This window comes from Nuphar pumila, chromosome 14, assembly GCF_984573655.1.
Source record: "Nuphar pumila chromosome 14, dmNupPumi1.hap1.1, whole genome shotgun sequence".
Classification (NCBI taxonomy): domain Eukaryota; kingdom Viridiplantae; phylum Streptophyta; class Magnoliopsida; order Nymphaeales; family Nymphaeaceae; genus Nuphar; species Nuphar pumila.
Genome location: NC_143262.1, coordinates 10,315,071 through 10,341,020, shown reverse-complemented (window position 1 = coordinate 10,341,020; position 25,950 = coordinate 10,315,071). Strand labels below are relative to the sequence as shown.

The window sequence follows — 25,950 nt, the reverse complement described above, 5'->3', positions numbered from 1 at the left end:
AAGCGGGAGACGTGGGACCCCTTTTTAATAAAGGGGCAGTCACTGACGTGGCAGCCAGTGGTTGGGGCCCAACACTTTTATAAGTGTTCGGCCTCAATCACTGGATCTGCTCACTTATTTTGTGCACCTTTATGACTCAAAACTTATGTGTTGACATTGACAGCCTAAGCGCCCTACCCTTGCACCAGGCAATGTCCCTCTATTCATTTGTATTGTGAATTTGTGATCCAAATGCATGTTGCAGTCACACATGCGGTCGTACAACCAGCAATTTTCAAATTGAAAATTAAAAATTAAAAATTCAGAAAAAACATTTTTTTTTATCATTTGATGGTTTTTCCTGTTTTTCTCTATTTTTTTCTTTAGTTTTAGATCAGTTTCAAGGCGGCGAACCGAGCGCGGACCCTTTATCAAACGGCCTCAAGCAACTCAAACAAGCCATGATTCGGTTTGCCACAAAAAAAAATTAAAATTTGAATACGGCCTTCAATTTTTATTGTAGAAGGATCAATTTACAATTTTACATGTAAATCCAGGACAAGAAATCCCATATATAGACCCAGCAGAGCAAGATCAAGCAAACTAGATCTGAGAGCACCGCCCTTACTTCTTTATGAACCGAACCCAATAAGTAGAGGCTTGCTGGAGATGTCTGATGTATGCATGCATGGCTTGGCTTAGTGAGCTGCACCATGAAAACTCTGAGTCTGCCTTGTTCTTGTCATGCAGTGGGTCAATCAAGAATCTCTTCAAATGCTTCACAAAATCCCTGGGCTTCTCTATATTCACAGCATGGCCAGCTTTCTTTATGACAACTAGTTCAGCATTCTCTCCTATATGTCTGCAACTTAAATCTTCATCAATGTGGGAAATTAAGAGGGAAAGCATGATTATAACATCATAAAGAGAAGAAAACAATAGAAAGGAAAAACACTTAATTAGGCTCTGTTTGGGAGCCAGAGATGAGAGCGGAGACATGGCATCCGTAAATATCCCTGCTGTTTGGGATTCGGTCTTTGGGAGACGGGACCGGAGATGGCCTCCCGCCTCCGGAATGTCGATGGATCGAATTTTATTCAGTATCTGACTGAATCCAATTCTGTTTACTCAGATTTGCTAAGCCAAATCCATATTGGATGCAGATATGGTTCTGGTTTTTTGCTATGAAATCTGATTACATGTAAAAAATGCAGGTTTAGTATGAGTTTTTCTCCATCCAAATCCAAATCCAAATCCAAATTCATCTGCTTAGCTAACATCCTATTAGTTGAATCTGGTATTGGTTACATCCGACCCAAACCCGAACCCTTTACATCCCTACTTCTCCAGCTCTCAAACACAGCTTTAATGAACTAACCTCTTGAGCCGGTGGCCTAGCTCCACGGGAAAAATTTTGTCATGTTCACCCCAAATTATTAGCGTCGGCTGTAACAAGAGTCAAATAATCGCTGTCATCCTCATAAGACCAAGATTGGCTTATTTGTGAGAATTATCATAGGCAAAATAAAAACATAGGTAATTTACACAAGCACTATGGTGAATTTACGTTTGCCCAGCTTAAGCTTCTTTATATTTAAAGAAAATGCCTCATTTTTTTCAAAAATTATTTAGTTAGCCACCAGTGATTAATTTTCTCTTTGAAATTACTTATTTGTTTTTAGCTGTAAATGCAAACACGAGAAAGTTACCAAAGTGAGAGGAAAAGGCAAACAGTCATTTTTTAAAAGTTAGCTAGAGTTCAGCCATCTTAGCAATTTGATAAAAGTTAGGTATTTATCTTAAATATGTGAAACTTGAGGAGCTACACATAAATTTGCCATACATTAGGCACCTAAACGTAAACTACACAACTTTAGGTTAGGGATGGCAGTGGGGCGGGGAGGGGCGGAGGACAAGGTCTCCCACCAGTGTTGTGAGAGGTTACCTGAAGCGTACGCCTCAGAGGCGAGGCACACGCTCAAGGTACTGAGGCATTACTGTGATGCGCTTAAAGTAAATATAAAAAGTTTCTAACCCAAATCTGGGATTTTTGGGTTAGAAGCAGCCATGTTCACCATAATAATGATGAAATGTTTCACTAGCGTGAGGCGTTGAGTGTGATGCCACATTTTTACGATATTTTAGATAATACTTCGCGTTGAGGCATCACGATATTTTAGATAATACTTCGCGTTGAGGCATCACACTCATGTTGTGAGAGGCGTACGCCTCAGTACCTACTGAGGTGTACGCCTCAGAGGTGAAGCGCAGGCTCAACACCTCGATTCGCCTCATCGCATTTAACAACCTTGGTCTCCACCCCCGCCCCGCCTCAAGATTTCATCCTCCACCCCCGCCTCCATCCCCGGCGGGGATGGATTTTATCCTCCACCCCCGCCTTCATCCCTGTTTCATGTCCTCCATCCCTGGTTCAAACGGGGATGAGGCAGGGCGGGGCAGGGATATTGCGGGGAAAAGTGGTTGGGGCGGGGACGGGGCAGGGAAAAGTGCACGTCCATCCCCACCTCCACCCCCGGACGGGGATGGATTTTTAACCTTCATCCCCGCCTCCATCCCCGTTTCATACCCTTCATCCCCGGTCCAAACGGGGCGAGGCGGGGCCCCGCTTGCCCCCGGTCCACTGCCATCCCTACTTTAGGTAAACGCAATGCCATTGAAAGCATATAAACATGTTTGTTTTTTTAATACCTTTCCAACTACTAACTTCTTTCCTAAACACAACCGCCATCTCTCTTGACCTAGAAACACACATCTTACAACAAAAACAATAGGTGTCCAATGCGATAGCAGACTGGTTCAGTCACACTATCGTAACCTAGGCAACTCGGGTTCAAATACCATGGAGGTAATTATCTTAGCATGTCTATATAAAAACTAAGGGTTGCAAGTTACAACCAACAATAGCAACAAATTTGGAATATAGTTTCATGAGCCCACAAGGCCTCCCTTCATTTGGGAGTGGTGGCTTGTGAATGTCACCAAGTTGATGGGACGTCACAAGTTCAAAACTCACGGGCGGCGTCCCTTGCCGCAGAGCTCAGTCAATGTGCGATTGGTGATGAGGGTTTTTTCTACATTGGATTATCCAAAAAAAAAGGTGTTAAGTTCATGTAAGCCCGATAGTTAGACGTAGATTGGTAGGTGAGGTGCTCAACACAATTAGGCTCCTTTTATTTTCTACACCCTTTTCTGGTTCTACCCCTTAAACCAATGACCTAGATCTGCCCAACAATGCCTATGCATCTACTGCTAAATTCTAAGGTAATCTACATATAGGTGCCTAATGCATGTTAATTAAATGTACATCTAGCATTTTTAGTTTTCAAATATTTAAGATAAATTGCTTGCCTTTTAAAAAAAATTTGCCAGGATAACTGCCTTTGTTAACTCTACCTACTTAGTTCTTTCTAACTGCAGCTAACAAATTAAGCGCGGGAAGTTATAAAAGCGACATTGAACAATTTAGAGAAAGAAAAAGTTAAAATGTCATTTTACAGAGTTGACTAGATCTCCATGGGAGGTTGGCTTAGTGGGGCCTTGGCTGCTAGAAAGGCAGTAAAGGTTTTATTCTCATGAGCATCGCCTCTCTGCGCAAGCCAATGCGTAGCATAGGCCTTGGAGGCACGACGACCGTAGGTATGCATGGCAGGAGCCAGTGCAACCAGTCTTAATTTGTGCTGTTTCTTAGGGTTATGAATTAAAAAAAAAAAGAGTTGACTAGAGTTAGGTAATATAAAAAACAACTCATGTTTCTTGAAAAAATAAGTGTATATCTTTGAAAACTAAGGCGGGCAAGTTTGGAAGAGAGAAAAACTCTCATAGGAAAAGAAAGTTTTACCTATGAGAGTTTTTTATGAGAAGTTTTTCAAAAGAAAGTTCTGGTTGTTTGTATAGTATGAGAAAAACAGAGTGGAAAAATGTGAAAAAATGAGAGAGAGGAGGAGGAGGAGGGTGGTGAGATGGCGGTGTGGGGGGGGGGGGGGGTGTAAAAATAAATTTTCTCTTGGGTGAACATTTCCTCACCTCACATGGAGAAATGTTTCTGATAAAAAAAGTGTACTTTTTAGTAAAAAGTCTCTCTCGTTTGGAAGGGTCAGAAAACCCTTACGAATTTTCCACTTTGCATCACTCTTACAAACGTGCTCAACAAAAATTACATAATAATTATACCTGGGTAATTCGAGGTAAATCAGAACATTTTCTGTTACTGACCAAGTCCATGACCAGCTCCTTTTTCTCCTTTACACACTCGGTGCACATGACCTGCAACCATATGTCACCCAGCACGTATAAATAGCAAGTAAAATACATAACAACAACCATGAAAAACACATAAAAAACTAAGGGGGTGTTTGACATGTGGGTCGAATGCCGTTCCAGGACAATAAGGTCCCCGTGCAGTGATGTCCTGCATTTGATACGCAGGGACAACACGTGCTGTGAGGGACAAAACACGGTCCCCGCGGCCGTGTTGTTAAGGGGACCACACGGGATGTGTCCTTGACAAACAAACAAACAAACAAACAGCCAGGTGTGTCCGTGTAGCGTTTGTCCTTCCTTCCGCTCCTTGTCTGCCCACTTGTATAATGCAGAAACCTCATTTTGAAAAGATGCAAAACCAGTGCATTTGAATGTCTGAGGGATTACATATTTCTAGCCCCACAAGGAATTTGTGAAGTATTTACATAACCAAAGGAAAACCATCTCACTCACTCCCGAGTTTATTGGTGTAAGAAAAAACTTGGATTCTAAAAAAAATGAGGGATATAAATGGTGATCGAATTGCTTGTATTTGGTACGAGCTCCACCCTTAGATCTGAAATTCAAGAGATTCAAACACCTCCTTTAAGTGTGACGTAGGGTATATGGTTTGAATCCCACCGGCCCAATCTTAGATCCAAAATGATCTGAGATCCTATAATTTAGATGAATATGAAATCCACCGTTTGATGAAAGTTATGGATTTAGCTAGGCCCTGTCTTTTTTTATGACGAAGGAACGGGTCACTTAACAGGCCCACCTTCCTGCGAGGTAAAACTCTGTTGAGAACACGACCACCAACCATATAGCACTCTAGTCTATTACCCCAAATAGCCAAGAGCTGATTCAATGATCGGGACGAGTATTTAACGAAGTTACCCGGCGAAAGAAATCATTGCGCGTGATGATTTTTGCTGTTTCATGCAGTGATTTTCTGTGTTTTGTGTGGACTGAGTTTCTTTTGTTAAGTACTTGGCCCAATCAATGGATCTACTCCCCCACATAACCCATGCAAGATGAAAGGAGGCCAAAGAGCGCTTCCGTGCTGTAACTAGTTGCAGCTTTGCACCAATCTCTCTACTTCTTTCCTACCATCGAAATTATGAACTCTAACCCGCACAGGGTTGGCGTAGGCGTAGTGGGGTGGGGGCCTTGGTTGCTAGACGAGCAGTCCAGGTTAGATTTTCATTGGCGTCACCTCCTCTGCCTGCTAGCGTCAGGTCTCAAGGTTTTACGGCTTCTCAGTTAGATAGAAAGTAGGAGCACAGCATGCAAGCTAATGGGTAGTATAGACCGTAAGGGCAAGGGTCGTAGCGATGAGCCAGCCCCACCAGGTCTTAGTGCTGGGTTTCTTCGAGTTATAAATCCAAGAAAAAAAGTTCGTCAATTATGGTAGAGGAAGAAAAAGAAAGAAGTGGCTCACACACATGAATGAAATCCTCCAAGAAGCAAGAAGGAGGCGTCGGAGGTGGCCGGTAGTAGACGAAGCGCATGAGCTCCTTGAGCTTCTCCGGCGTCTGCGGGATCAGGATGCTGATGGCCATCCCCAAGTCGGACACCCTGAACAAGCCCTGCTCCAGGTCCCTGAGCTCCATGCACACCCCGGCACAGCAGAGGACGACGCGATCAACCTTCTCCGGGAACAACTCGGCGATCTGGTACCCGACGAACCCGCCGTAGCTGATCCCCGCGACGCTCATCCTCGTGACGCCGAGCTCCGCCATCAGCCTGACGATGCAGCGAGCTTGGAATGACTCGGAGCGGTCTGGCAAAACCGTTAGGGACTCGCCGAAGAAGAGGAGGTCGGGGACGTAGACGTTGAAGTGGGCGACGAGGTCGGGAAGGTGACCGCTCCACTGCCACTTCGCGTTGGCGCCGAAGCCGTGGATGCAGAGGAGGTTGGGGCGGGCAGCTCTGGGTCGCTTCGGAGCCCAGCAGTGCATCGTCGTCCCGTCTCGGAAATCAACCGTGACGGGCGTCAGCCCCGCCCGGAGGAAGGTGAAACTGTAGCATTGGTCCGTCGATGCCGTGAAGCTGAACCATCGAGCTCGGCCCATTCTCCGGAGGCCGAACCGGTCGGAAATGGAAGGTGGGTTCTGCGGGTTTCGATCTCGGGGTGATTTCTTCAGAGTAGGAGAGTTTTCTGGAGTTTTTGATGACTTGGGGGTGGGAGATCGATCATTTGGAGTCGAGGGGTGGTGATTGGTAAGGAGGGGAGGGAGGATTTGATGGTGGGGAGGGCTCAGATGGTGAGCGCCCTAGCTTTGAATTGGTCGATCCGGTATTTATGAACCGCCAATGGCTTGATCCAGCGTGCTCTGGTTTGAGTGTGACAGCAGATGAGCGGAGTTTTTGGTTCGGGTATGGCCTGAATTTGTTTAGTCGGATCTGACGTACTAGGATCCAAACAGATTCATATGTAGGAAATGAGAACAGCCGCTCGCGACCTGGCTTGTTTTTAGCTCGTAAAGAGCCCGTTATAACTCGTCAAATAGGCTCGGACAGGTGTTCGGCTCGGCAAGCCTGAACATAAACAACAGGGTGTTTGGCTCGGCTCGGCTCGGCTCGGCTTGTATAGCTCATTAACTAGTAATGAAGATGTGTTTGGCATAGAGGCAAGAAGCTTAGAGTTCAAATTCTGTTGCTTATAGCTTTGAGGGGCCGTTTGCATGTCACGAAAAAATGGGCATTTTTTGTGGAAACACACCAAAATTTAGAAAGAAACGTGGGAGCATGGATTTACCTCGATGGGCATGCCAAAATGCACTCTAAACCCTCCTTTTTCACAAAAACAGTTCCTGTGTGTGTGTGTGTGTGTGTGTGTGTGGGGGGGGGGGGGGGGGGGGGGGAGGAGGAAGTCCGATTCCATTTTCGCGGCAGTGGACGGAATTGGGGTGCCGCAGCACCTCATTCCATGACATGCAAATGCCCCTGAATTGTGCAATTATTTTGTAAATAAGCCAGTTTAAGCTTCAATCAATTGATTTAGAGTCTAAATTTTATTGTTTTTATTTTTTATTTTTTATTTTTTATTTTTTAAAGAATATCTTAATTAAAAATGAGACAGCTTGAGCTCGGCTCATTTAACTCAACCTCAGCTAATTGGCTCACCACCAAAAAAAAGAACAAAGAAAAAATGGTCAGCTTGAACACCCTCTGTTGGGTTCTCTCGGATAAATTACCAGCCCTAATGAACCCCACGAAGATCTGGAGTTTTTGTATGTCGATCATGTAAGATCCTAATTCCTAAGATGATTGACCAGATCTCATTGAGAACACATCGAGTTATTCCATATGCAAATTTAGAGCTATGTCACAATTCGCAAATAATGCTGATATTTTTTTGAAAATAACACGATAAAATTCCAACTATGCTATAATACCAAAAAGGAAATTTTTAAATATCATTTTTTTTTAATATAATGTTTTTATCATGATATTAATGTGATACGAATGCTTTTTTGTAGTATTTTTATATTGTTCACATTTTAATTTATACCTTACATATGTTTCATACAATATATTTTTTTAATGTGTAACAACATTTCTCAAGACAAACCATCTTCAAAATATGAGTCTCTTTAATTTGAAGATCTTTTCTTTACTCGGAAGAAACCGCCCCAAGCACATAGACCTAACCGCTGGTTTAGCCTGCCGTACTTATGGTCCATGTTGGCGTAAACTCGGAGAGCTTACCCATCGACCCCAAGAAGTCGCCAACCTTAGGGGGGTGATGCCCATGAGATTTGAACCTACACTGTCCGTCAAACGGTCTAGGCCCATCCCACTACTCCAAACCCCTTGGGTCTCCTTGTCAAGATCTTCTGAGAACGAGATGTATGAAAAGGATTTAGATCGATGCGATTGGGTTAATTTGGATCTTGCAAGAGGGTTTTGGGTTTGAACCAAATTATGATATATCCGGTTACATCTTGCATGGGACTCGATCCAAAGTGCTTTTAGTGCGAATGCACAATACACTGTGGAAAACGAAATTGATTAAATGCGGAGGCATGTGGAGACCGTAAAGTGATTGAGAGAGGAGTTGTGTTGTCACCATTGAATCTGGGTAACGAATCAAGAGTTTCAATTAAATGACCCGTCCACTCATGGCTGACATTCTCACCCCCAATGACCTGTCGCCACGTATCACTAAAAACAAATTATAAATGAGAACGGATCAAAGTGGGAGAGGTGCCTTGAATGGATCAGGTCCAACCACATTGCACAAATGCAATGCGTCGCTCTCCAGATCCTCTCGTACGACTTATCAGAGTGGAGCCCAACAACAAAATGGACGGTGATCAAGTGCAGCGGTACGTTGCATCTGTGCCATGTGATTGCACCTGATCCCAACACCCTTGAATGCTGTTCATCCATGTCATATATCGCAGCATCAAGCAAGTTATCAAGTCATGGTGTTTGGCTGCAGTTCAGTGAACGGCATTCAGAGCACCTATGACATCACCCATCTCATGTGCCTTTGAATTGATCCAGCCTAGACACCTCAACTTTTTTTTACCACACACAACAGGGTGGTTGTGAGCAAGGTTCTATGTCTCGTATTATATGATAAGGTATGATACATATAGTTATTTTGAAGAAAATTAATATGATACACAATCATATTGTGATACAAGTGCATATGGTATCTTTATCATACTATATAACCCTATATCGTACTCTATCTTTCGATGCATGGTATATCATACGATAAAGGTTGACACACAAAAAAAAGAGTTGAATCAAATTTTTTCAGTTTTGAATTTTAAAAAACTCTTGAGAGTCGACTCCCTGAATTGTATAGTGTGGATGTCGAAGGAGGAGAAAATAAAAAAAGACAATGACGATGATGATAATTGATGGTATATTTAAAAAAAAAAACTTGGTTACGATATTTTATGCAACTCCAAGAGATATAAATGCTTCATATGTGATTTTATGGTTGTATTTTGTGCAATTCGTCGTTGTTTCATGTGTTATATTTTTTACATTTTTTGCTCTTTTTTATTAAATTTTTTATATAATTTTTAAAAAATTTAATTTTTTTTATTTAAAATTTATGATTTTTATGATATGATAAACACATGTCTTATTTTGAACCCATCCGATTTAGGTAACGATACGATACTTACAACCTTGATTGTGAGGGTGTCTAGGTGGGTGGGTGTAGTGCCCCACTTGGGTTTTTTCTCACTTTAATGAGGGTACTTTGTCGTAAGAAAACAAAAAAAAAAATAAAAAAAAAAATCCGACCTCAAATTAAATGGCATGAAATTCCTTGTGTTTTGAAACATAAGGCTTGTAGCCTATCGTAAAATAGTCCAAAGTTGTCTCCCTCATGTACATTTTTTTACTAATTTTAAAAGTAGCTCTCATCTTGCCTGTTATGGCATGATGCAACTTGACATTTGACATTTAGGGCTTCTTTATGGGGACAGCATGGTTATGAGACGGGCATTATATTTGCTAGTGACCCATGAAACGAAGGATTCATAAGTTGGTGGATGTCATTATTAAGGGTGGACATCGGGTTGGGGCCGGTTACTCCTGACCTGTATTGAGATTCGAGCTTGATTCGACTCAGTTATAATTGGGCTCAGGTCAGGGCGAGACCTTTAAGCCAGACCCAGTTAATGGATCGGGCTTATCGGTCCTTGTGCATTTTGCACGTGGAGTCGACCTGATTATCTAAGCGGGCGGGGCTCAGCCTGAATTTATTTGAGTCTGGGCTGCAAAGTGCAGCCGGAGCTCGACGGTCAGCCTGGCCCGATGGCCACCCTTAGACATTATGACCAAGCCCTTTCAATGTGTTAAAGTACAACCCAAGCCGACCTTCATTTGTGTAAGAGCACAACAGCCATGAAACAAAATTGGAAAACAAAATAAATAATAAAAGAAAAAGAGTTTTAAAGTGAACTAGAATCTAGATGGACTATCGCAAAGGAGGAGGACAAAAGCCACCAAGGGACACGATAGCCCACTTGTAAAACGTATGGGAGGTTATTTTCAATGTCACCTAATCCTAACCTTATTTTTGTTGGCAAAATCACGAGATACAAGAGGGGGTCTGACTTTTGTATCACATGACAATGGCGTCTAAAAGACCCACAAAGGGCTTTGCTCATCTGATCCGGACGACTTGTGAAAACACTACAAGGATGAGGGTCAATAGCGGTGATTTTTCGCATCGCTATTATTCTATTTCTCACCGCTATTGGGGTATAACGGCGAGAATTCTTAATTATAAGTTGCTAGAAAAAAATAGTCTTTTTTGATCAATAATGGTGACATTTATAAGTCGTCGTGGAAGAGTAAATCAATACCAACGAAGATTTTTGCTGGAACTGAAAACAGTAATAGCGGCAAGGTAGCCTATAACTGCATGGTTATTTTAACAATGAGATACCCTATAACGACGAGATCTCTTGCTCACCGGTATAGGTTATTCATAGGTTATAACATTTTTATCTTACCGTAATAGCCTATAATGACGAACATTAAATTGTCATTGTAAGTTATAACAGGAAGAATTAACTCATTGTAGGCCGACTATAACAACGAGATAAGAATGTCTCTGTTATAAGATATAAACCTACAAATTAAAAATTAAAAATTAAAAATTATTTTTAAATTTTTTTTACATTAAAAAACTTGCAAGCAAAACATATTTTCAACAAAAACTTCAAATACACTTCAAACATATATCCTCAAACATTCAACTTAAAACATACATCCTTAAACTGGTACAGATGAATATCGTGCGATCTGAAGCAGTGCATGTCTCTTTATATAACACACTCGTCGTCGGTTTCTACCCATCTATTTCAGTCTGCACATAACAAATTAAGAATCTATTAGATCAAACATATTTAACAGTATGCTATATGAAAAAAATAAACTTAGAGAATAAAAAACTTACCCTCGTATGAAACCTCTGAAGATACGAAACGATCCACTGGTATGTTGGACAGATTATTTTGCTCTATTCGTTAAATTTTTCTTCAATGCCCGATATTAATCTAAGAATGATCAATTAGTAGACGAAAATATAAAAAAAGTAAATATTTATTTACTTATAAATACATATCAAATATTTTTCATCTAATAGTCTTTGGTGAAAAACTTGCAAATCTCTTTCCACACTTTAGAGTTGACTCTTTCGGGAGGATGTTGTTATGATATGTTATGGTTTTGAAACTTCTGATAATGCTTGTGAAAACCTTCTCGCAATATGATAGCTGAAGATGCTTCTCCACGCATCACTCATATTCAGGTATATTTTTGTCTAAAACAAACTCTTTCTAAACTAAATTATTAAAATATAGTTAGTAACACTCATTTTAATCTATTTATTAAATTATAGTTAGACAATATACTTGCATAAACTGCCTTACGCAACACCATCTTTCTATTGTCTATGACCGTCTTCCACGAGTTGTGATTGAGTATAGCCTGATCCTTGGTGATGCACAAAAACCTCTTATATAATATAGAGGAGTCTTTGCCCATGACTCTTTGTGTTTCAAGCTTAATAGTTATTGAAGCTTTTGATTTGATTTTGGTGGGCTACACATTTCTTCTTCCTATTATGTAATCTAAAAAAAAAATTAATATCATTTATTTTGAAAATATAATGTTTTTATCATGATATTAATGTGATACCAATGCTTTTTTTGTAGTAACATTTTTATTTATACCTTAAGTATGTTTCATATAATATATTTTTTTTTAATGTGTAACAAAATTTCTCAAGACAAACCATCTTCAAAATATGAGTGTCCCTTGTCAAGATCTTTTCTTTTAATCGGAGAAACTGCCCCAAGCACATAGACCTGTCGGCATAAAACTTTGAGAGCTTACCCATCGACCCCAAGAAGTCGCCAAGCTTAAGGAGGTGACGCCCATGAGATTTGAACCTATACTGTCCGTCAGACGGTGTAAGCCCCATCCCACTAAGCCAAACCCCGTGGGTCTCCTTGTCAAGATCTTCTGAGAACGAGATGTTTAAAAAGGATTTAGATGCGATTGGGTTAATTTGGATCTTGCAAAAGGGTTTTGGTTTGAACCAAATTATGATAGATCCGGTTACATCTTGCATGGGACTGGATCCAAAGTGTTTTTTTGCGAATGCACAATACCCTGTGGAAAAGGAAATTGATTAAACGTGGAGGCATGTAGAGACCGTAACGTGATTGAGAGAGGAGTTGTGTGGTCACCATCGAAGCTGGGTAACGAGTCAAGAGTTTCAATTAAATGACCCGTCCACTCATGGCTGACATTCTCATCCCCAATGACCTGTCGCCACGTATCACTAAAAACAAATTATAAATGAGAACGGATCAAAGTGGGAGAGGTTCCTTGAATGGATCAGGTCCAACCACATTGCACAAATGCAATGCGTCTCTCTCCATATCCTCTCGTACGACTTATCAGAGTAGAGCCCAACAACAAATGGACGGTGATCAAGTGCAGCGGTACATTGCATCTGTCCCACGTCATTGCACCTGATCCCAACACCCTTGAATGCCGTTCATCCATGTGACATACCGCAGCATCACTCTCCAAGTTATGGATGCCGTTCATCTGGGACATGAAATTTTTGTGAGATTCATCTTATAAGCAAGTCATCAAGTCATGGCGTTTGTGCTGCTGTTCAATGAACGGCATTCAGAGCACCTATGACATCACCCATCTCATGTGCCTTTGAATTGATCCAGCCTAGACTCCTCAACTTTTTTTACCACACACAACAGGGTGGTTTTGAGCAAGGTTGTATGTATCATATTATACAGTACTATATAATATGATACATATAGTGTTGTGAGAGGCCTACACCTCAGTACTTGAGCGTACGCCTCACAGGCGAGGCGCATGCTCAAGGTACCCTCAGTACCTGAAGCGTTCTAGAATTGCTTTGAATACATAATTATCTAAAATAATTTCAAATATAACACTGTTTGGATTGCCCTCACTATGTTTTCAGCTAAATGTTTGATGCAACTTTCAATAGCATTAATAGCTCCCGATTAATTGCGTGGTGGTAAACCATTAAAAATCTTGCATAAGAGATGTGCGCAAAAGTGCATTGCAGAAAAACTATAGTTTCATGATAGTTCTATTGCATGTATGCATTTGATATGTCCAAAGAAAAAAATATTTATATGCATCAATAAGATTTTTTTTTGTTTAGGCCGCTTTTGATGGAAACAAATTCAAGGTTATAATTTAAAAAAATTGGGAGCTATTTATTTTTCAAGTCCTTCAAAAACCTTATATTTACTAAATCAACCATCAAACAAACTCATATATGTATATTTATATTAAAAAACCATTTACCAGTGATATTTCATTAATATTATATATTTTATTATTTTGATCATGAAGCTTACGCTTCAACGCCTCGAGGCTTACGCCTCGCTTCATAACATGCTCAACGCCTCGCTTCGCCTCATCGCATTTAACAACCTTGGTTATTATTAAGAAATTTAATATGATACACACTAGTATTGTGAAACAAGTGTATATCGTATCAGTATCATATTATATAACCTTATATGGTACTGTACATGGTTTATCATACAATACAAGATCGACACATGTAAAAAAGAGTTGAATCATAATTTTTCAGTTTTGGCTTTTAAAAACTTTTTAAGAGTCAGATTTCTTGAGTTGTATAGTGTAGATATGGAAGGAGGAGAAAAAAAAAAGATGATGACGATAATTGATGGTATGTTTTCAAAAAACTTGGTGATGGTGTTTTATGCAGTTTGTAGAGACATAAATGCTTGATATTATGATTTTATGATTGTATTTTGTATAATTCATTGTTGTTTCATGTATTATGTTTTTTATACTTTTTGCTAAATTTTTTCTAATTTTTCATATACTTTTTAGAATTTAAAAAAAAATTATTTAAAATTCATGATTTATTTTTATGATATGATATGATACGATACCTATTTTATTTTGAACCCGACCTATATAGGTAACGATACATACTTAGAACCTTGGTTGTGAGGGTGCATCAAATTCCACTAGTGCAAGGGTGTATCAGTGGGTGGTTGTTGCGCCCCACTTGGGGTTTTCTTCACTTCAACGAGGGCTTCTTGTCGTAAAAAAAAAAAAAAAACTTTTATGGGACATCAAATTAAATGACATTAAATTCTTTGTGCTTTTAATGGCCATGAAACAAAATTTAAGAGGTCTTATCATGCCTTTAATGGCATGATGCAACTTGGCATTTGACCTTTTGGGGCTTCTTTATGGGGGCAGAACAAGGATTGATAAGTTGGTGGATGTCATTATTAAGGGTGGGCACCGGGTCGGGTCGATTACGCCTGATCTGTATTGAGATTCGATCTCGATTCAACTCAGTTATAATTGGGCTCAGGTCAGGGCTTATCAGGCCTTGCGCATTTTGCACATGGTGTCGACCTTATTTTCTAATTGGGCGGGTCTCAGCCTGACTTTATTTGCCACTGGGCTGCAAAGTGCAGCCGGAGCTCACCGCCAGCCGGGTCTGATGCCACCCTTGGTCATTATGATCAAGCCCTTTCCTTTCTGTGTTAAAGTACAACCCAAGCCGACCTTCCTTTCAATGCTTGCACAATGGCCATGAAACAAATATTGGAAAACAAAATAAATAATTAAATCAAAGATCGAAAAACTAGAGAAATTGTAGATGAATAATGTTTTATTTTTCTTTTTTCTTTTTTCTTTTTTTTTCTTTTTTCTTTCTCCTCACCTGATTTCTCTCTCTCTCTCTCTAACATGAGTTCTAGAGAGAGGCTTCTCAAGACCCCTTTTTATATATTTTATATCTATTTTAGATAGGAGTGACATCTTCTTTAGATGCCTCTACAAGAGTAGAGTTGTACTATGCATAGAACTCTTATCCATCTAGATTTTATCTTTTATTATTATTATTATTATTTTATTTTATTAATGTTCTTAAAAAATATTCTAGGGGGACACCCCTTTTAGAATTTTCTCATGGGAGAGTTCTACCCCACGTAAAACTCTACATCGTCCTTATTCTTATTTAAAAGTATTTTTAAAAGTTTAAATTCAAATTAGTTTTAAAATTGTCATGGATGAATTTCAGATCCAGATTGGATCCGAAATTTAAATTATATCCAAATCCAATGGATCCCAACCTGAACTGGATTTTAGTTAATATAGATCTTGAATTGAGTCCAGATCTATATTAACTTGAATTAAATGGAGCAGATCCAATTTGATCCAACCCAAAAACGCTCAAAAATAAAGGTCGATCATTTTTGAAAAATGCATTTTTTGGGCCCACTATAATATGAATTCTGTTAAACAGATCTCTTACGAGATCTACGTTCCGAAACGGATCTAACGGTGATCTAAACTCAATTAATCTGCTTTTAAATTTTGCCTGAATTTAACCTAAATTTTGCTCGAATTTAAATGTTAAAAACTAAAAATTTCTCAAACTATTCTTAACTCAATTAGCTCTTGTTAGTGGGCTGTGGGCCACACCCAGGCCCAACTGATGTCACCTCAATTTAATTATTTTCTCATGATTTTATCAATTAAATATAAATATATAATTTTAAAATTATGTTTTAAACTTTAAAAATCATGACAAAATTATGAGATATTACAATCAGGTAGTTACTAGTGCACGTCACCTTGTGTTGGGACGTTACAGGTTCAAAACCTAATGGTATAATTGTATAACTGGTAGGGGTCTGCCTAACCCCAGCTTTCCTTTCAATTTTTTTTTTTGATGCAACATATACAGCTAAACACCATAAATTTGGCTCATGTCTGGATAAATAAACCAAGCATGAACAACCAGTGTTTGGCTTGGCACTGCTAGTGTGCACACGTTAGACCAACTATACATGTTATTTTATGTATGCTTATGTTAAAAATGATGTGGTAGGTCAGGTGGTTGAATTGCAAGCTTGTAAATGGCCACAAGCATGAGCCCAAGCTCAAGCTGGGTTCAAACTTGTTTAAGCCAAGCACAAACAGCATGGACTCAGCTCATTCGGCTCATTTACCAGCCCTATGTGTGGGTTTAGGTATTTGTTTTATTAGGATCAGGATTTGAACCATTATCAACTCTACCTCTATTGTTTACATGTGTTTGATGGCCTTATCTATTAGACATTCTCCAAAAGAGTAGGCTTATAGTGGATTGGATCTAGGTCATTAAACATTAGACGACTTTGAAAATATAGCCATAAGTTTCGTTCTTGGGAAAAATCCTGCAAAATTTTGGCATTTTTGGTTTTTTATGAAAAGACAGGGAAAACTTTTGGTATATATAAACACATAAATTATATAATGAATATAAACATATGAATACCATGTAAAAAATATAAAAATACCAAAAAACTGCTTTTATTGCATATATATCATGAAAAAAACGTAATTAGGTGATATGTTGATTTTTTTTGGGTATTATATCAACTTTTGAAAATATGATAATTAAAAATGATTGGTGATATTTGTGACAGCTTGAAAAATTCATAATCCTGCATATCAGTTGACACCCCTACCTACCTAAAACATGCCTATAATCTTTACTTATTAAATTTACACAAAGAAACCACCCTCAAGATCAGAAACCTAACCGTGTTGGCTCTGCCTGCCATACTTATGATCACAATCCTGCCAGCATAAAACTCCGTGGCCTTACCCCTTTCCCATAGAGTCTGCCACCCTTCGGCTTGTGCAAGGGGTGACACCCATGGGATTTGAACCTAGACCAACTGCCTAGCGGCCTAGGTCCCATCCCACTACCCCAAACCCCTTTGAGGCAACATGCCTAGAGTCTCAATTACAACACTTTTAGTATTCTTATCTATTTCATAAACATTAACCGGCTGTGCTGGGAGTTGAGATCAAGGGAGCAGCTAAGTGCCATGGCTATGTGACACTAGGGCCCCCACAGCTACAGAGTGCAGGCCCCACATGAAATGCTATCATGTTATTGGCTGTGTCAAATAACCATAGCACTTAGCCGCTCTCTGGATCCTCTCTCCTGTGCGGGTGCTTTTCATTGGTGGGCTTCGTAAAAACTTGGGTGTCGATGACCCGACCCCGGAAATTACCCACCTCCGCGGCGGAGAACTTTGTCATTAAACAAAACACACACACACATGCCTAAGTATGGTTGCTGGAATTAAGCCAAACTTCCAGTCAAGGAGGACCCCTCCCACAGCCCCATTTGCGAGTTGCGACCCTACAGCCACAACATGACTACAATCAAATGAAACCATTAGAAAAAGCTGCATTAGTCGATCACAAATATATATAATATGCTCTAGCACAGTCGGTGCAAAAGATCTTGAGCATGTTGAAAAAGCACCCCTTGCACCAAAAGACTTTATACAACTTTGACCACCATAAACATAGATTTGAAGAACAAAGACTGACCATGATTAAAAAGGATGGTGGCGTGCAGTTCAATAAATACAAGAATAATCTTAAAGATATGGCATAACAGTATATAATTTCTTCACGCAAAATAATAAACTCTTTTGATTATCCAGAAGTGCTCCCTTATCTCGATAATATGGAACCCTATCACAAAATTCATTATTATAAACAATGAGGGAGGATCAGGTGCAATGTGATTGCACGCTTTTTTAGTGTGCTACAGCACTTGATCACCCTCCATGTTTGTAATACAGCCTGTCAGCTTTGGGGCCCAACAATAGATGGAGCATGATCAGGTGCAGCATACCATCAAAAGATGCAATCTCATTGCAAACATATAGTAATTTTTCTGTCCTATACCCAATTTTAGTATGGACATGGACCACTTCAAAAAGTCATAGCTGCAGATGTTTTCTCATTAATCTGAGATGCCATTTATTTACTACAAAATATGATTTGAATTATTTTTTTTAATAAAAAACTCAATGTGAAAACGAATAAAAAATGACATAAGAATGAATAAGAAACAATAAGCTTATTATAATAAAAAATATTTACATAACAAGAAAGAATACAAAAATCAAGGAAGATGATGTAAAGATGGCTCACACGTTTGGAACACATAAACATATATTTATTGTGATTCAGTCGGTGTAACTTACATCCACAAATAAACACTCCCCCTCTCTTAATTCACACACACACACATAGAGGGAGAGAGAGGAGTGTAACTCCTTTTATTTATAAACACTTTTATGTATGTATTACCATTAGATAAGAGGACTATTATTTTCAATTTTCTTAGAGTTTTTTACACATATGAGAGTCATAATTGAAGTGAGTTTTTTTCTCTTAGCTCAACTTCTTCTCACAAGCTTCTTGGAAGGACTCCTGTATAGAGACATACAGAGACTCTTGGACATACCATCTTGAGGAGGACTCTTGGGTATTTTCTTTAGATTTGTATCAGATTTTGAATATGGATTTAGATATGATCTTAGATATATTATCTTAACATGCTCCTCAAGCTCTATGTGAGGTTGAGAATGTTCCTAAAGTGAAGAAACTTTGGGCCAACCAACGGCTTGGTTAGGATGTCTTCACGCTGATCTTAATAAGCAATAAACTAAACTTCAATTTCTCTTTTAGAAACCTTTTCTCACACAAAATGATAATCAATTTTTATATATTTGATCAACGTATGAAATACAAGATTTGCAGCCACATACGTAGCACCAAGATTATCACACCATATAACTGGAACCCTACAGAAAAAAATATCCAATTGTGTCATTAGCTATTTGAGCCAGACAAGTTCAGACACAACATTTGCAACTGCTTTATATTATACTTTTGTACTTAGGAGAGCAATAGGATATTTTGTTCAAAAGAATAACCTGAGTTAAATAGTTCCATCCTGAGTTATGGTAATCATGTGATGCATTTTGGATGGAGCTTGATGGGAGAGGTCAACTATAAGATTTAAACCTAGAGATGATGTCCTCGACTGTATCCCTTGTTTATTGAATCCACTTAGTCGACCAGGCTAGACAGACGAGGGGATTTCGGGTTCATACTCAAGGATAGGAGTCTCAAGAGGAGTCGACATAGACATGAGACCTGACATTTGATTAGGTAAGTTAGTGGATACTTCAGTATTTTGGCTAGAAATGACAGTTTCATGGTAATTTATGAGATTAGGCAAAATAATTGGGATTAAAGGTCGACTTTGTATAGGACATTTAGGAGAACTGTCTTTTCGATTTTGAATCTATGTTGATACTTCTTGATATGTGAGAGGCTCTTTCTTTCCAGTATAGAAAAAATTATCTTTATCAAAAACATGTTTTGAGATAGAGGTTTTTCCGGTTACTAGTTCATAACATAGATAACCTTTATAGGTAGAACTATATCCTAAGAAAATGTAGGGCTTAGACCTTGGAGCAAGTTTGGATTTAGCATATAGGATTAAATATGGATAGCACATGCACCAAAATTTTGTTAGAAGCTCATACCTAGGGACATGTTTGAGGAGTTCATATGGGGACTTTTGGTCAAGATTAAGTGTAGGCCACCTGCTCATAAGATAAGTTGCAATTGTAAAGGCATTTATCCAAAATTTGTTATCCAAGTTGTAGGAGTGTCCAACGTTGCAATTAGAATATCTTTATTCGGCTCTCAATTTATTTTTCAATAATATTTTTAAAATTTATAAACATGTGAATGCATCTGATTCTTGAGAAGTAGGAATAACTATGAAAATTTTAAAAAATCATCAACAAGTAACAAATCAAACTTATATCCTTCACGGAATATTATTGGTGCAGGATCCCAGAGGTCCGCATGGATTAATTTTAAAAGCGCTTCAACAAAAAATTCAGCTTTACTGAATAACAACTTATGAATTTTACTGATAACACAAGACAAACATAATTTCGTCTTATTATTCATGATTAAAATAAACTTACCTTTTATAAGTTTTTTTAGAACCTTAAGACTAGGGTGACCCAGTCTACAATGCCAAACTTCAACAGAAAATTTAAACATCTTATTATTAACTTTGGCAAAATTACAGTAGGCGACTGATTCTCTTTTTCATGTTGCCCAATCGGCCATGGGAAAAGTCCTCGCTTAATCAATCTTTTTAAGAGAGTAGACCTGTTGTTAGGATCCTTCACACAAAATCTATTAATATCACATTGAAACAAACATTGATTATCTCTTGTATATATTTCTCTTAATAGAAGGCAAACATCCTTTAACATAAATTTTTTATTTTCAAACCTTAATGAAAGTTTACCTGAACTGGAAATAGGTAGGTGTGTCCCACTCCTAACCATGACACCATCTGAGCTCTGATATTTGCTTTTACTAGTCATGCCTTGGTCTTCAGAGTTGACATGATGTGTGACCCTTGTGTCTAGGTACCACACTGAGTCCTTTATATTATTTAGGGCCATGATCACAAATGCTTTTGAAATATCATAGCATGTGTGACGATCACAGAATTGACAGACTACCTGTCCTTTTTTCTGTTGAGATCAACCAGATTGAGACCGATCTTCTTGATTGCTTTGAAAAATTTCAAAAGATTGCTCAACTCCTTAGGAGCGACCTCTGCTCTTACCAAAGAAATCACCTCTTTTATGACCTCGTTGAGAAAAGAAGGTTGTGGTGGATGACTCTCCTTATGAAGACTGCTTGTTTAACATCTGTAACTTATTCTTTTTATTTAATAAGAGTTCATAAATTTTTACGAAAGAGGACAACGAACTATGAGTAGAAATTGAGGTAACAAAACTTTCACATGCAGTCTCTCGAGAGACCATTCAATGTATAGTGAACCAATTTTTCATCGTTCACATACAACACATAACAAACCAACAAGAAATTTGATATGGTTCAGGTACTCTACCATATTTTTTTCTTCTTTCTGAGCATCGTAAAGTTCCTTCTTTAGTTGTAGGATGCATATGCTAGACTAAGAGGCGTAAGATCGTTCAAACGTGATCCAAGTGTCATGCGTATATAAAATACGTACAATCTGCCCCAAGACAGTCTTTGTGACAGTAAAAAGAACCTGTTAGGCCCGTTGGAAAAGCCTCGGCCCACAACTTGCCCGTTAGACCTCATGTGCAGACGAAATGCATGAACGAGCCGAAAGCCTAGTTCGGGCCGGCCTGTTGAGAAAACCATGGTCTACGGCCAAGCCAGGCCGGGCCGGGTCTATTATATTATGTAATATAATATAGTATTATATAATATATAAAATATATATTATATCCTATGTTTTATAAATAATATACATTCTACTTATATATATATACACACAGGCCAGGCAGCCCGTGGGCCAGCCCGGGCTGGGCCAAAAGCCCAGTTCGGGCCGAGCCAAAAACCCAGTTAGGGCTGAGCTTGGCCCTAATTTATAAGCCCAAGCCTGCGGAATGGGCCGGCCCGGCCCAATGCCCACCCTTTGTAGATCTTTTTACCACGGATGCTGCTGCTTGGCTTTTTTTCCTATTCTCAATAGTTTGGTTGACCATGCTGTGTGTGTGTGTGTGTGTGTGTGTGTGCATAATCTGGAGGTGAGCTTTTGTTATTTGGTTTTACAAGCTTTTATTTGGTTTAAGCACTTTCTCTTTGCGTTGACACTTTTATTTGGTTTAGTATCACCATTTGTTGAGTTGAGTAAGGGTTATTTCATTAATTTTCTTTCTGAAAAAACTATTTCTGATGTATCGATGGGATTCTTAAATGAAAGAGACATGCAATTATTCGGTGGAAGCTTTTTGAAGGCAGGAAGGTTCACAAAGCTCATTGGTGATTTTCAGATCTCATTTATGGTTTCAGCCACGTTGGGCTTAGTTTGAGAACATATGAACCCAACATGGGTCTGTGTGCTATTCCTAAGTTGTCTAAGGCCCTGTTTGGAAACTTCCAGTCGGTGGTAGTTAACGATGCGATTACAAAATCCCTAAAATTTGTGGTTTTAGCAAATCCACTTGGTTGTTTGGGATAAGTGAAACGGTTCAATAGGGATTTACCACTTCCACTTGTGCAGCTGTTTGAAATTAATACTGGAAGAGCATTGGAAAGGTCGAGAGTAAAGCACCTGTGTGAGAACTGGTGCAGTATTTGGCAACTACCACCTCATCTAGGTGGGAAGTGAAATGTGGAACTGGAGCTAGGTATCAAATACCACCTCATTTCCATTATTTTCTACAACTGCATCTATCCCAAACGACTTTGGCACTGAGTATTTCCCACTTCCCACTCCAGTTACCTCCGATTAATTTCCAAACAAAGGCCTAATTATTGTTTCTTTGGCAAAATTTTCTTATCTAGAACTAACATACACCAGATCTGCCTTTTCTCCCTGTTGGTTTCTGTTTTTTAATCTGGATTTAATGGGACGTATCACGTGGGCTTAATATGTTACATAATTTTATTTATTTATTTTTGTTAATATGATATTATTTTTGCATAATGGGGTTCGTTCATGTATTTTGTTTTCTATTTGTTCCTTTTTATCTATCTTGAATTGAGATAAATTTATTTAATTTTGTATCGTTTCGCTATATATATGGTGGTGCTTTGGCAACATAGACAGGATTTGCCTTTTTTCTCTATTGGTTTCGTTTGCTTTTTGTTTTGGATTTGGTGGTATCCATCATGTGAGCCTAATACGTTACATAATTTTATTTATTTATTTTCTTTTTGTTAATGTGATATTATTTTTGCATAACAGTGTCCTATGCATTTTTATTGTTTGCTATTTGTTCCTTTTTATTTGTCTTGATTTGATACCTTTATTATTTAAGGTGCTTGTTTCCATTTCAAGAACATAGAAAAGTTTTAAAATTTGTACATTAAGATAGAAAAAGTAAGAAATTTTATTTTGGGAATGTCAAAAGATGAAGTGTTATTTTTTATAATTTTCTTTTTTCAGCCAGAGAATGGGGAAGAAATTTTTCTTATTAAAATTCTTTTTGATTAGGGCAACCATTCACCCACAACACATCTCCTCCCATAGGCTTATGCAAGAAAAGCTTCCTCCATCTTCATCTTCCTCTTACCGACCACCATTTCCGTGTTTCTCTCTCTAGAGAGCGGATCAACCCCGCCCTCTCTCTCTCTCTTATTTTTCTCATATTTTCTATTCCATTCTTCTCATGCTATACAAACAAGTGAATTTTTTTCATTTAGAAAAGTTCATATCGAAACTTCTCGAAGGCAATTTTTTTTCCTTGTGTAAACGCACCCTTAGAAGAGAGTAGACACCTATGTTGTGGGGTTTTTCATATTATCCTCTATCATATGTTTGATGCCTTTATTCTTTTTTGTGAATATTTGCTCAGCTTTAAATGAAATTAAACTGTTCATTATTATTTACAATGAGTTGTGTGAGGTACTTCCTTGCATCCTGTTTTGTTTTCATTGAGAAGTTTCGCAGTACAAGCTTGATTAAAGTAGATGTTATAATTGCCCTATTTATATTTTTAAAATATTAATTTCCATAAATTTAATTTTTGTCTAAATTTTATTGGTGTTTTCTTTGAACTTATGGAATAAGGTTGCCAACAGTGTCTTGATTAATAAGTTAGTCAATCTTTATAAGTAATTTTTAAAGAGAGAGAATGTGTACACACACGTATATGCGTATGTGTCACATGTGTGCAATTTACTTTTGGAATATTGCACATGTTTCCAAAGAGATGTTGTTACGGATGAAGTTATAGTGCATAGTCAATCTTAATCTTATGTTACTTCATTATATATATATATATATATATATATATATATATATATATATATATATATATATATATATATATATATATATATATATATATATATATAAGAGTGTAAGACATCTTTCACAATCATAAATATCATATAAATTATATAATGGACAGAGCATATCCACATTTATGTGGTGCTTCCTGATCAGCTTGGACCCAAAACCCCATGTGCCCCAATCCTCATCACATGTAGGGGTGTCGACAAGTCCGGTTTGGTTCGGACCTAGGTGGAACCAGACTTGAACCTGATTTTTGGGTATGGTATTGAGTCCGGACTCGGGTTCAATCGAGTCTACAATAAGAGAAACTATGCCCGGATCCGATAAGAACTATAAAAATCAGACCCGGTAAAATAATAATTTTTTATCATTTTTATATTGAAAATTTGTGGGTTTTAATCGAAACCTGGCTTGGGTCCAGATCCGGGTCTTAATTGGGTATTCTTATTTGTCACTATACCTGAACCCTATAGGGTTTGGTCTTGTCCAGGTAAACCACCAGAAGGGTTGACACCCCTACTCCCATGCTTTATACATTCAATACCAGTGTTTTGAGAGGCCTACGCCTCACTACCTGAAGCGTACGCCTTAGAGGCGAAGCACACGCTCAAGGTACTCACGCGTTGGAGTGATGCGCCTAAGGTAAATATAAAAAAAGAAATCTGATTATGAGCATTAAACAAAAGTCCTCTGATGCAGTCGAATACACATTAAATTCAATCCATTAACATCCCTACAAAAATGCCACATATTTTTACGATATTTTAGAATCTTAGATATACCACGGATACTTGAGAGTCTGACGTTGTGAGAGGCGGCGTACGCCTTAGAGGCGAAGCGCAGGCTCAACGCCTCGCTTCGCCTCATCGCATTTAACAACCTTGTTCAATACCATGGACCGGATGAAAACCATATTCAAATAAGAAAAAATCTTCGGGGCCAGGGGTCCTAGTCTCAGAGTTTTACACTGCCGGCACGATGACCGTAGGTATGGCAGGCTGAGCCAACGCGATCAGGTCTTCATGCTGGGGTGCAGTTTCTTCGGGTTATAAATTAAAAAAAACAAGAAAAATATGCCTTTTATTGGGAGTTCTTATCGGTTCCCAATATCAGCACCAGGAACCGAGTCCAGAGTCCAGATCCATTTTCGTCAGCAACGGAAAGACCAATAAATGGACGTCCCGATCCGCACGGGTTGCGTGGCGAGTCAATTGTCGTGGACTGGTGAGAGTAAAAGAGTCCGAACTCCAAATTCCAACCTAAACTACTTAATAGGACACGAATAAAAAAAGTTAGGTGGCTTAAATCTTGCCACGTAAAGAATAGGCTCATTTTATACCTAGAAAGCATTATACTTTTATCTAAATACCAAAAAAGCCGCACGATTCTGCAAGCACGTGGACAATATACAACGTCCTTAATCTTTAGACTTTCCTCTAAGTTACCAAATGTTTTATCTACCGACCGATTCGTACTTTTTTCATTATTTTTTATCGAGCGAGACGCCGCCGGGTTCCTCGCTTCCTCCTCCTCCTGCTCCGCTTCCGAGGAAGCGAGAGAGACGAAGAGCGTTGGGCTTCTGCTCTCGAGAGCTTCACCTCGTCTCGAATCTTTGCCGCGTTCGTCTCGCTCTAGGGTTTCCTCCCACACTCAGTGAGTGTTTGTTCCCTGGATTTGCTGCTATTTTTTTCTTATTTTCTTTTGCCATCTTTTTTTCCTTTCGTTTCCTGTGGAATGGAATGTTTGCTTCTCCGAATCCCGCTCCTTCTGATGCAAATTTCTCTCATCTAGGGATTTTTTCTTGTAGGTGAGTTGTGCTCAGCTCTCTGTGAATTATTGGTGTTGTTTTCAGTTCTTTTCTTCGGTGGGTTTCTTGCTCTTTGGGAGTTTTCTGTGTGCAGGATGTTCATGATGAACTGATGATGATTTTCCTTTTTTTGTTGTTGTGCAGTGGATTTTTTTTA

General features: G+C 38.7%; 2 protein-coding genes across 9 annotated transcripts in view; one reads left to right on the top strand and one right to left on the bottom strand.

Moving 5' to 3' along the window:
* Positions 1-478: 478 nt before the first annotated feature.
* Positions 479-6,514, bottom strand: LOC149816326 (uncharacterized). Of its 5 annotated transcripts, none has more exons than XM_089987111.1 (4): positions 5,688-6,514; positions 4,171-4,263; positions 1,358-1,425; positions 479-854 (listed from the first exon to the last, which is right to left on the bottom strand). In XM_089987111.1, exons 1-4 carry the CDS (start codon positions 6,315-6,317, stop codon positions 821-823), a joined length of 825 nt encoding a protein of 274 aa, XP_089843237.1. In that variant the 5' UTR covers positions 6,318-6,514; the 3' UTR covers positions 479-820. The 5 variants fall into 5 exon arrangements, with proteins under 5 accessions (XP_089843237.1, XP_089843235.1, XP_089843238.1 ...); XM_089987109.1 differs by having other exon boundaries at positions 479-841; XM_089987112.1 differs by having other exon boundaries at positions 4,213-4,263; positions 5,688-6,424.
* Positions 6,515-25,501: 18,987 nt separating this feature from the next.
* Positions 25,502-25,950, top strand: part of LOC149816325 (LRR receptor kinase SERK2-like) — a 55,850-nt gene continuing 55,401 nt past the window's right edge. For 2 of the 4 annotated variants that reach the window (XM_089986611.1, XM_089986607.1), the window contains exon 1: positions 25,502-25,639. The gene's annotated coding sequence lies outside the window, so the exon portion shown is untranslated. Of the gene's footprint in view, positions 25,640-25,835; positions 25,851-25,950 lie in introns of those variants that run through there. The other 2 variants (XM_089986609.1, XM_089986610.1) reach the window with 2 other exon arrangements.